The sequence below is a fragment of the Narcine bancroftii genome, chromosome 4, assembly GCF_036971445.1.
Source record: "Narcine bancroftii isolate sNarBan1 chromosome 4, sNarBan1.hap1, whole genome shotgun sequence".
Lineage (NCBI taxonomy): Eukaryota > Metazoa > Chordata > Chondrichthyes > Torpediniformes > Narcinidae > Narcine > Narcine bancroftii.
The window spans coordinates 118,619,681-118,631,802 of NC_091472.1; the positions used below are offsets into that span (position 1 = coordinate 118,619,681).

Sequence of the window (12,122 nt, forward strand, 5' to 3'; positions counted from 1 at the left end):
TGGGACACAACCTAGATTTTGCATTAATCTATCTGGAGGATATCCTGGCCAGCAGCAGTCACTAGAAACATTTGTCCCACAATTTTACACCTGCCAGAGTGAGTTCGGCCTCACGATCAACCGGGCCAAATGCCAATTTGGACTTGACACCAAAGATTTCCTGGGCCACAGGATTACCAAAGACTGCGACGCCACTACTCACTAAAGTAGGTGCCATCTGACTATTTGCCAGGCCCAACACACAAGGACCTGCAGGAGTTTATCGGCATGGTGAATTCCTATCATCGCTTCATCCCTTCTGTAGCCCACATCATGTGCCCCTTGTTCGCCCTGATGTCGGGTAAGGCCAAAGATATCACTTGGGGTGAAGCCTCCACAGCCACCTTAATGCAAGCAAAAGAAGTCCTGGCAGACACCATGCTTCTGACCCATCCCAGGACAAATGTCCTGACTGCCATCACAGTGGACGCCTCCAATACGGCAGTCGGTGGGGTGATGGAACGATTCATCAAAAGGCAATGGATACCGCTGGCATCCTTCAGTAGACACCCAAGGCTGCCCAAGCTTAAGTACAGTTTCATCTGGGAGCTGTTGGCGCTGTACTTCGCCATACAATATTTCAGGTACTTCTTAGAAGGCAGACCATTCACCACTTTTACAGACACTTTTGTGTCGTGTTCGCAAAGAGGTCGCATTCTTGGTTAGCCCGCCAGCAATGACATCTGTCCTACATCTCCGAATACACAACTACTATCAAGCGTGTCTGGGGAAGGGCAATGTCATGGCAGACACACTTTCCAGACTAACCATCCAGGTGGTGTCCCAAGGGGTAGACTTTGCAGTACTGACAGAAGTGCAGTAGGCGGACGAGGAAATGCCCAGCTACAGGACCAAAGTCTTGGGTTTGCAAGTACAAGACATCCCCGTAGGCCCAGGCGGGAAGACTCTCCTGTGTGATGTCACTACTGGTCAACCTCGCCCCATCGTCCTGGCAGCATGGAGACGGTGAGTTTTCGACTCCATACACGGGTTTGTGCACCCATCTCTCAGGACAGCAGCCTGGATGGTTGTCAACAGGTACGTGTGGCACACTCAGAAAACAAGTTAGCAGAACGGCAAAAATGTGCACACATTGCCAAGCAGCCATGGTATAGCAGCACACCAAAGTAGTTCACGCCCACCCATTGAAGGTTCAACCACATCATTCACATAGATATCGTGGGGGGCCCTTGCCAGTGTCGTGGAAAGCACGGTATTTCGTCACCATAGTAGATCACTTCACGAGATGGCTAGAGGCAGCCCCATTCAATCGACACAACCACAGACTTCTGCACCAGATCATCAATTGCGACCTGGGCAGCATGTTTCGGAATACTGGCCCACATAACATCCAGCCTGTGGTCAGCCCTAGCTAGCCTTCGGGAAATGCAGCTACACCTCATGATTGCATATCACCCACAGTCAAATGGACTAGTAGAATGTTTTGACAGACACCTAAAGTCAGCACTTATGGCTCACCTGAAGGAGGCCAACTGGGTAGATGAGCTTCCATGTATCCCACTTGTAATCTGCACGGCACCCAAGGAAGATTTGGGCACCTTGTCAGCAGAGTTGGTTTACAGAGCACCCCGGATGTCCCTGGCGAGTTCGTACCAGCCCTACAGAGGTTCTTCTTAACCTGCAGCAGTTCTGGTCAGACTACGCAAGAGGCTCAGAACCCACCCCCATGCCGACATCACACCACAGATGGACCCATGTCCCCAAAGATTTGCAGAACTGCTAGTTCGTTTTCATAAGAAGAGGGGCACATTGGGCATCATTGCGGAGACCATACAAGGGGCCATTCAAAGGGTTCAAAAATAATGGGTTGTGGTGGCTCACCACGAGGCAGGCGAACCAGCCCCGCAGCAAGGCAGCCGGCCAAAATGGCACCATCAGGGGTTTCCCTTCCTTCCAGTATGGGGCTCAGAAACCCACATTGGGGGACCACGTGACGCCTGGGTGATGGCAGCGCCCTCCAGCGTAGTTCTCAGCCAGGTCCAGGCTGGGAGTATAAGTGCAGCCCAGCAGCCTGCAATAAACTAGTCGTGTAGCTGCCGTTACAGGGTGCACGTTCTTTCTGGACATGAGGGAAAGAGGAAGTTTTCATGGTTAATTGACTTAAACTGGCCCACGTGGACTTGGCTTAACCAGTAGTGTTCTAGACACCATGGTGCAGGGGCAGACCACCCGAATAATAACTGATCAAGACTTTGGGTGTCAGAACATGTATCATCAGATTTTTGGGGGGGGGGGGGGGGTGGCCCACTCACGACACACGCAAACTGGCTCCCAAAATGGCAGTCCCACATCAGCAAAGAGACCACCTCCCGAGATGGTGCAGGGCTTTCTTCATTGAGGAGAGAAAGCCCATGCGCAGGAAGAACCCTTTGTATTTGCTGGCAATGTCATTTCCGCTGGAAGCGGCAGGAACAGAAGTGCCTATGAAGTCGGGGCTGCAGGCCCAAATAAATTAGTCTCAAGATTAGTCTCGAGTACAACTCCAAATGTGAACATTGTCACCTGGTATTGGATGAGACTACCTTAAATTTTCCGGTTCTCCTCTTCTGGAAAATACTATGGAACAAGGTTGTTAATCTAGGTGGTTTGTAACTTCAGGTGCGTATTCTACAAATTTAAAAATTGTACTTTGATAGTTTATTTCCTATCTAATACTTACTTTCTTTGTTCAAGAATCGGATTGCCAGAAGTTCAGGTTTTGGTTCTTCATCTGCAAAATCAGCAGGTGCATTCCACACCCATGCCCGGTCACTACCCACATTAGGCCTTAGTTCCATGGAAGGTGTAACTGGAAATAAAATTAAAAACCAGACATTAAAATAAACAATTTGTTGAAAAAAAAAACGGTTTTTAGCAATGTCTGAACTATCTACACAAATAAAATCGAGTCATTCCATAGCATCAGGTGTCAAGTTCAAATTTATTGTCAGAGTGCAGACATGACAACACATACAACCGAGATTCTTTTTCCTACCACTTATTGGTAGTGCAAAAAATTATACAAGATATGTATACATTTAAACAATCAATCAAGTGCAAGAGTCCTTGAGTTTGTTGTTGAGGAGTCTGATGGTGGAGGAGGTAACAGCTATTCCTGAACCTGGTGATGCAACTCTTGAGGCACCTCCACCTCTTTCCTGATAGTTCCCTGTAGATGTCCTTGATGGTGGAGAGGGTTTTGGCTATTAAGTACTGAGCTGTGTCAACTAGCTTTTGTGGGCTTTTGGCTCAGGAGGTATCGATGACCCCATATCAGACCGTGATGCAGCCGGTCAGCACATTTTCCACACCTCTATAGAAAATTGCCAGCATTTCCAAAGTCATACCAAACCTCCACAAATACCTAGGTAGAGGCGCTGATGCATTTTCTTCAATGTCATTTGTGTGTTTGGTCCAGGAAAAACCTCCGAGATAGTGACTCACAAGAAATTAAATTTGCTCACCCTCTCCACCTCAGATTCCACCAATGATCACTGGATCATACACTTCTGGTTTTCCCTACCCAAAGTCAACAATCAGCTCCTTGTTTTTGGTGACAATTTGGTGCACCATTCAGACAAATTTTCAATCTCTCCTGTATGGTGACTTATTGGCCCTTTTTATACAACCCACTACTGTGGTATTGTCAGTGGATTTTTAAACGGAGATTGTGGAAAAGACGTTCTTATCAATCCTCACTGATTGTGGTCCAGAGGTGAGGAAATCCAGGATCCAATTACACAGTGGGGTATTAAGGCTCAGGTCTTGGAGTTTGCTGATCAAATTTGAGGGGATGGTATTGTTGAATGCCGAACTGTAGTCAACAAAGAGCACCCTGATGTATGTATCTTTGTTGTCCAGGTGTTCCATACTTTTGTGTGGAGCCAGTAAGATGGCATCCATTGTAGATGCAAATTGATAGAATCCATGTCACCGCTCAGACAGCAACTTCAATACCAGCCTTTCAAAACATTTCATCACTGTGGATGTGAACACCACTGCTCGATAATTATTTAGGCCATTACCACAAGCTTCTTGGTTCTTGATTGAGGCCAGTTTGAAACAGGTGGGTACCATGCCCTGCCGAAGCGAGATGTTGAAGATATTCATGAATACATTGGCAAGTTGAACAGAACAGATTTTAAATATTCAACTGGTTACTCCATCCAGACTGGATGCTTTTCTCAAAATTACTTCCCTGAAGGCAGGATGCCAATCTTCACCTGTACAAGATGACAGTTTCTGATTAGCCAGCTCAGCAGAAGACTGGAATCTCGTCTCAGTGGTCATCACACCCACACTGAAAGCTTTAGCAGATTTCTGGAAGGTCACATTCTTTTGTGCAGGGTCCATCTGGAACCCAACAGCAAACTTCAGAATCACTGAGTAGTCAAATAAATTTTTCCACCATTGCAATCATATTGTGTGCATGTGCATACTAAAGCAAATGTAACCAGTCCAAAAAAAATCTCAGTACGCTTCCCCATATCCAAAACGCTTGGGACCAGACGTTTTTCAGTTAGTTTTTTTTGGGTCATCAGAACAATGGCTTTAAGCAGCTCAATAGCATCAGCAAATACTTGTATCAGCGGTTAAACAACAAAAAAAAACACAACGGCAGGCTTTTCAAGCAGAAAATAATACCTATCAAAAAAAATCTCTATTTACAAAATAAGACAAATATAGTACCAAACACTAGAAATTCTCCTCGATGACCTTTTCAGGTCAGAGATTGTGATAATTCCAACACCATAGTCTTCTGCAAGATGTCTCACACTTACACCACAGTCCAGTTTTGCCAACAGGTATAGACAAACATAAACCCTTCCTCTTTTTCTTTTCAATGGCATCCATACTGCTATCTGGAGACCTTTATGCAAGTTGCAACTATATCTTTGTACAGTACACGAGAGCTTTGTTGTTATTAAGATGGCACCAACACAGCATCAGAGCCCCACATATGGTCAAGTTGGGTGATAAAAATTTTTTCAACTTACAATGACATGTTGTCGCTGCAAAAAAGTTAGGTTTTTGGATCTTTTGGGTATTCAGAACTTTGAAATCAATAAGGGCAGGGAACCACCACCATGAAGTTAATGGAGGGAAATAGTTGAAAAAAAAATTATAAATAATAAACAGATCCAATGACAATATTAGATAAAAGGAATCCAGTGGATCTTCTGCATTTGGATATACAGAAGGTCATCAGAAGAAAGCTGGGATAATACACCAGTTAAGGGTAAAAACCAGGGAAGGAATAAATGCAATATTTGGATTGAGGCTGCAAGCCTGTAACTGGGGGTGCTGCAGAAAAACAAGCTATTCAGTTTAAGATTAAGATGAGAAAATCAAGTACAGCAAAATCTGTTATCTGGAATTCAAGCAACCAGCAAAAAAATTAGGGAAAATACATATTAAAAAACATGGGAGTTTAGCACCTTCTAGTTCGTCAATCACACAACACACAATCTCAAGCAACCAGCAAATACACTTATCCAGCATCTACCAATTCATAAGAACCAGATACTAGGGGTTTTATTGTATAAATATATCCATCTACTGATGATACTGAGCTGGATGCTTGTGTGGAGTGTTAAAAAGAAATAGAAAATAGGGGCAACCTCCTCAAGCCTTCTTCGTCATTCATTTTATTGAAATTGATTATGTATTTCAAACATTTCATCCCTTCCCATTCCTCTGGATTTCCCATGTGTCTGGAAATTTATCCAATTATCTCCTAAAATATATTCAGCGAAAGCCTCCAAAAACTTTGATGGCACCAAATTACACAGATTTACCAAGTGAAGTCAAGAAGTTTCGTCAGTCCCAAATCTCTTGCATTGCAACACTATTGCAATTCTCATTCTGGAAATCCGAGCCAGAACCATCATCGTCCCTCAAGCAACCTAACACAGCATAATTCAATGCATCCTCCTAATAGCAATAAATATAATTATAGCCAACCAGATCTTTTTTCACACAGCAGTCTCACAATCCTAAAGGAGTCTTAACTTTTGTTGCACTCCCTTTGTGTCCTTTCCAGGTCTGATCCCATCAAAATAAGATGCAAAGTTTCAATGGGATATGGGCAGGCTATACCCTTGAATGGGCAAGGATATGACTGATGAAATAACATGGAAAATTCCATGTAATCTACTTGAGCAGAAAAATTAAGAATATTTTAAAATGTGAACAGAATAACAGGTGTCAACATTAGTGGATATATTTGTAAACAAAGATGCACAAGTATAGCAAGCAATAAGGAAGACAAATAGTATATTGACCTTTATTACAAAATGATATTTTGCTGCAATTATAGGGAAGGGGCTGAGATGAGACCACATCTGCAACATTGTGCACAAGTATGATCTCCCTAATCAAGTAGGTATATATTTAAAACAAAGGTTCATACCAATTCCAGAATTTTGGGAGAAAGTAAAGGATAAATTAACTCATTGTTATTTAGGAATTTTTATACATTTGACCACATAAATATTTACTGGCTGGGCATCCATCATCGACCACAGGTTGTCATTAATCTCACATTCCCAACTCCTCTCTAATTCCATCCACCAGTCTATAACCTATCGTTATAGTCTTAGGGGGTTTGCAACATTGCAAAGTTTTGTGTCGTACACAAGTTAAAAATTTGCTTTGTACCCTAGTTAGTCATTTATATGGAAAAAAAAAGCTGTGCCCCCAACATCAATCGCTGGGGAAACACCACTATTCATTTTCCTCTAATACATAAAATAAATCATAATTCATCCTAACTGTTGCCCATTACTTAGCCAACTTCATATCCATCCTATCAACATCCTTTTATGCAACTTTCAGAATAAGTCAGTCTCAAAATAAAAGAGTCAGCTCCAGGACAGAGATGAGAAGAACTTATTTTCATATAAAGTCGCACAAAGAGGACTCCATTACCAGAAACAGAAAAAGAGGCAGAGCAGAGGACTCTATGTGTGCATGTCTGAAAAGTAGCCTGGTAGAATGTTTCCATCTATTTTCAGACTTTGTTTTTAGACATTCAGCACAGTAACAGGTCATTTCAGCCCACGAGCCAGTGCAGCCCAATTACATCCAATTAACATACACCCCCGGTACATTTTGAACAGTGCGAGGAAATCGGAGACCCTGGGGAAAACCCGTCCATGAAAGGGGAAAACCCGTCCATGAAAGGGGAAAACCCGTCCATGAAAGGGGAAAATGTACCAACACCTTACAGACACTGTGGGATTCGAATCCTGGTCCCAATCACTGGCGCTGTAACAGCGTTGCGCTAACTGTTACACTAACCATGCAACCTCAAGGTTTTGTTCGTCATAAAGATTTCATCATGTCCCCCAAATTTTCAACATAATTTTCTTTTGCTATCTTCTCTGATCTTATCAGCATGAATGGAATGGAACAAATGCTCCATTTCTGAACAGTGGATTTAAAAAATGTAAACTACAAGTAATTCTTCCAGACACGGGTAAAAGATAGTACCTCAGATTCACAACACCCTAACTTATTATTGAAAACATTAAACAAATGCAATGATAAAAAAAATATTTTACCAGAATGTCATATTAGCAACTTTGTTTTGTCATAGGCTAGCCTTGCCTACCTTAAATGTGCTCAGAACACTTACCATAGCCTACAGCAGGGCAAATTCATCTAAAACAAAGCCTATTTTATAATTCAATATTGAATATCCTTTCATCCATACTGGAAAAAAAAACCCTAAAACACAGCAATAACGACCATCCAACTTTGAAAAATCTAAGCAAGTAGAAGTATTTTCTTTAAACTATACCAACTCCAAAATACTGGCTCTTTAGAATAAAGACTACACATGAACAAATATACACATTGAAGAATGTTAAAGTTCTAATCTTGATGACCAAGACATATCCAAAATGACTTGCAACTGCCAAATGCAGAACCATATTTAGACTTTGAGTTAAGTGACCTACGATAGTGGTTTGCACAGATTTTGAGAGTTTTATCTCTCCTCATCAGAAGGCGAATTGTTCCTTTTTCCTTATGCTTCAACAACTTCACATCTCCAGTTCCTCGTTCTTTCCATTCAGGAGGGTCATTTTCAGAGGCATATCTAAAGAGTTTTGCACGCCTGATGAAATAAAATCAAAATTAGACCAATTAAACCACATCTCCATTCATTTTGAAACATGTAGTCATAATCATGACAAAGAAGAACATACAGCAGCAGTAAGTAAATTGCCCCTCCAGATCAACTTGAACAGTGCAAACGTTCACTGAAAAGGAGATGACAAGCAGGAACAGAATATTCACACAATTAAAAAATGTGCCTCTGGTTGATATTAGGATACTGGACAATAGTAAGCAAACTTTGGTCAGTTTAATACAGTTGAATATTTGGAATACTCAAATGTAACTGAAATATACTGGTTGGTTTCCATTTTGATATTAAAAAAAAGCCAAAACATAATTAAAGGTAAAACTTTCCTCCAGAGTGGGCTTACAATTCTTATACTGTTGAAAATATATTCTCTAAAAACAATTTTTCATTTCTAATTTATCAGGGAAAACAAATGACTGGCAGCACTGCTGCCTCCAAGCCAAATGGCTGTGAATTTAGTGGCACTTTATGGAAATCTACACTGAAGCAGTATCATGTTCCACACATTAAAGGTTCCCATCAAGGACACAATATTCCATGGCACTTTCTGACAAAGAGCAGGGATGATTCCTTGGTGTCATGGTGAATTGAACTCCTGCGCCCCCCCCCGCTGCCGGTCCCTCCTGCGCCCCCCCGCTGCCGGTCCCTCCTGCGCCCCCCCGCTGCCGGTCCCTCCTGCGCCCCCCCGCTGCCGGTCCCTCCTGCGCCCCCCCGCTGCCGGTCCCTCCTGCGCCCCCCCGCTGCCGGTCCCTCCTGCGCCCCCCCGCTGCCGGTCCCTCCTGCGCCCCCCCGCTGCCGGTCCCTCCTGCGCCCCCCCGCTGCCGGTCCCTCCTGCGCCCCCCCGCTGCCGGTCCCTCCTGCGCCCCCCCGCTGCCGGTCCCTCCTGCGCCCCCCCGCTGCCGGTCCCTCCTGCGCCCCCCCGCTGCCGGTCCCTCCTGCGCCCCCCCGCTGCCGGTCCCTCCTGCGCCCCCCCGCTGCCGGTCCCTCCTGCGCCCCCCCGCTGCCGGTCCCTCCTGCGCCCCCCCGCTGCCGGTCCCTCCTGCGCCCCCCCGCTGCCGGTCCCTCCTGCGCCCCCCCGCTGCCGGTCCCTCCTGCGCCCCCCCGCTGCCGGTCCCTCCTGCGCCCCCCCGCTGCCGGTCCCTCCTGCGCCCCCCCGCTGCCGGTCCCTCCTGCGCCCCCCCGCTGCCGGTCCCTCCTGCGCCCCCCCGCTGCCGGTCCCTCCTGCGCCCCCCCCGCTGCCGGTCCCTCCTGCGCCCCCCCCGCTGCCGGTCCCTCCTGCGCCCCCCCCGCTGCCGGTCCCTCCTGCGCCCCCCCCGCTGCCGGTCCCTCCTGCGCCCCCCCCCGCTGCCGGTCCCTCCTGCGCCCCCCCCGCTGCCGGTCCCTCCTGCGCCCCCCCCGCTGCCGGTCCCTCCTGCGCCCCCCCCGCTGCCGGTCCCTCCTGCGCCCCCCCCGCTGCCGGTCCCTCCTGCGCCCCCCCCGCTGCCGGTCCCTCCTGCGCCCCCCCCGCTGCCGGTCCCTCCTGCGCCCCCCCCGCTGCCGGTCCCTCCTGCGCCCCCCCCGCTGCCGGTCCCTCCTGCGCCCCCCCCGCTGCCGGTCCCTCCTGCGCCCCCCCCGCTGCCGGTCCCTCCTGCGCCCCCCCCGCTGCCGGTCCCTCCTGCGCCCCCCCCGCTGCCGGTCCCTCCTGCGCCCCCCCCGCTGCCGGTCCCTCCTGCGCCCCCCCCGCTGCCGGTCCCTCCTGCGCCCCCCCCGCTGCCGGTCCCTCCTGCGCCCCCCCCGCTGCCGGTCCCTCCTGCGCCCCCCCGCTGCCGGTCCCTCCTGCGCCCCCCCGCTGCCGGTCCCTCCTGCGCCCCCCCGCTGCCGGTCCCTCCTGCGCCCCCCCCGCTGCCGGTCCCTCCTGCGCCCCCCCCGCTGCCGGTCCCTCCTGCGCCCCCCCCGCTGCCGGTCCCTCCTGCGCCCCCCCCGCTGCCGGTCCCTCCTGCGCCCCCCCCGCTGCCGGTCCCTCCTGCGCCCCCCCCGCTGCCGGTCCCTCCTGCGCCCCCCCCGCTGCCGGTCCCTCCTGCGCCCCCCCCGCTGCCGGTCCCTCCTGCGCCCCCCCCGCTGCCGGTCCCTCCTGCGCCCCCCCCGCTGCCGGTCCCTCCTGCGCCCCCCCCGCTGCCGGTCCCTCCTGCGCCCCCCCCGCTGCCGGTCCCTCCTGCGCCCCCCCCGCTGCCGGTCCCTCCTGCGCCCCCCCCCGCTGCCGGTCCCTCCTGCGCCCCCCCGCTGCCGGTCCCTCCTGCGCCCCCCCGCTGCCGGTCCCTCCTGCGCCCCCCCGCTGCCGGTCCCTCCTGCGCCCCCCCGCTGCCGGTCCCTCCTGCGCCCCCCCGCTGCCGGTCCCTCCTGCGCCCCCCCGCTGCCGGTCCCTCCTGCGCCCCCCCGCTGCCGGTCCCTCCTGCGCCCCCCCGCTGCCGGTCCCTCCTGCGCCCCCCCGCTGCCGGTCCCTCCTGCGCCCCCCCGCTGCCGGTCCCTCCTGCGCCCCCCCGCTGCCGGTCCCTCCTGCGCCCCCCCGCTGCCGGTCCCTCCTGCGCCCCCCCGCTGCCGGTCCCTCCTGCGCCCCCCCGCTGCCGGTCCCTCCTGCGCCCCCCCGCTGCCGGTCCCTCCTGCGCCCCCCCGCTGCCGGTCCCTCCTGCGCCCCCCCGCTGCCGGTCCCTCCTGCGCCCCCTCGACCGCCCGACTCGCGCTGCCGGTGTCCCCAGCCCCACCAGTCTCTCACCCAACCGGTCTCCCCTCCCCGACCGCCTGACTCACGCTGCCGTCTCTCTCACCACTTTCCGATGTCCGGATAAAGGATCGTGTGCCTGTATTAACTATGGGGGTGGAGGTAGATACCATTGTATATGGGGACAAAGGCTGGAATGGAAAAACCCTTACTTCCTGCTCCATTATTAATGGTTTCCCCAAAGATTGGCAGTATTCTTCTATTCCTCCCACTAATCCAAATGATGGGACCTAAATTAGCCTGTATACACTATCAGCCTCTCCCCTGATTCAGTGACATCAGTACTTATTCAACACAAGCTAAAATTCCCTTCAATTAAGGCACTCTTCACCAGCATCCCATCACCAGACAATCTTATCTCAAACCACAGATTTAATTCACTTCCCAAGAATGAACCAGACAATTTGAAACCATTTCCCATGCTCTCATCCCCCACTCCCCTTATGCTCCTTAGCTCATCCCCCTCCTCCACTGTTAGAGAAGTTTATCTACAGTGATGTCATCCATCAGCCTCAACTATTCCACTGTTCTCCCTCTATAACTTGGTGGTAACCCAAAACTCTTAGTTGGTAGTGCAATAAAACAGAAGTTTAGGAACAGCAGAACTTGTGCAAGAATGGATGCAATACCACTTTCTTCATTTGATACATATGCAACCCACACTCTTGACTGGACACAGGATACAATTAAGGCGGCACAGTTGAAAGATTTAAAAAAAAATGAAAGTGCAAGGAGCTTTTCCTTGGCTCAGTGATAACTCATTGATAAGAGTAGATTTTGTTTGGGAAAGCTATACAAGTAGGGTGCTCTCCTAATGCCCTGATGGCCATTATTTCATCAATATTTGTGGTGTCTCCCAACCTGCAAGAAGGACTACATCCTTGCATATTGATATTCTAGTGACTACACTATACCACAAATGTATCCATGGCAGACTGTTCATCAACTTTTCTACTGTATTAACACCATCATGCCATCAATAAAAAAAAAATCAATAATCACCAGGCATCTGGGACTTTAGTTCTCACTTTGCAACTGGATGCTTGGCTTCCTCAACAGCATTCCCAAATCAATGTGAATTAGCTACATCACCTTCCCATCATTGACCATCAACAACACAGGAGTACCTCAAGCCTGTGCACTTAGTTCCTTGCTCTATTCTCACTATACTTATAT

At 49.6% G+C, this 12,122-nt stretch overlaps 2 protein-coding genes across 2 annotated transcripts in view; one reads left to right on the forward strand and one right to left on the reverse strand.

Moving 5' to 3' along the window:
- Nucleotides 1–12,122, forward strand: part of trmt2a (tRNA methyltransferase 2 homolog A) — a 65,716-nt gene that overhangs the window by 18,472 nt on the left and 35,122 nt on the right. The gene's annotated exons all lie outside the window — the stretch shown is intronic.
- The window catches only part of ranbp1 (RAN binding protein 1), a 30,794-nt gene that overhangs the window by 10,455 nt on the left and 8,217 nt on the right, over nt 1–12,122 (reverse strand). Inside the window, exons 3-4 of the mRNA XM_069932579.1 lie at nt 8,004–8,161; nt 2,720–2,848 (exon numbers count right to left, since the gene is read on the reverse strand). Of these exons, the coding sequence (XP_069788680.1) occupies nt 2,720–2,848; nt 8,004–8,161 (287 nt within the window). The remainder of the gene's footprint in view (nt 1–2,719; nt 2,849–8,003; nt 8,162–12,122) is intronic.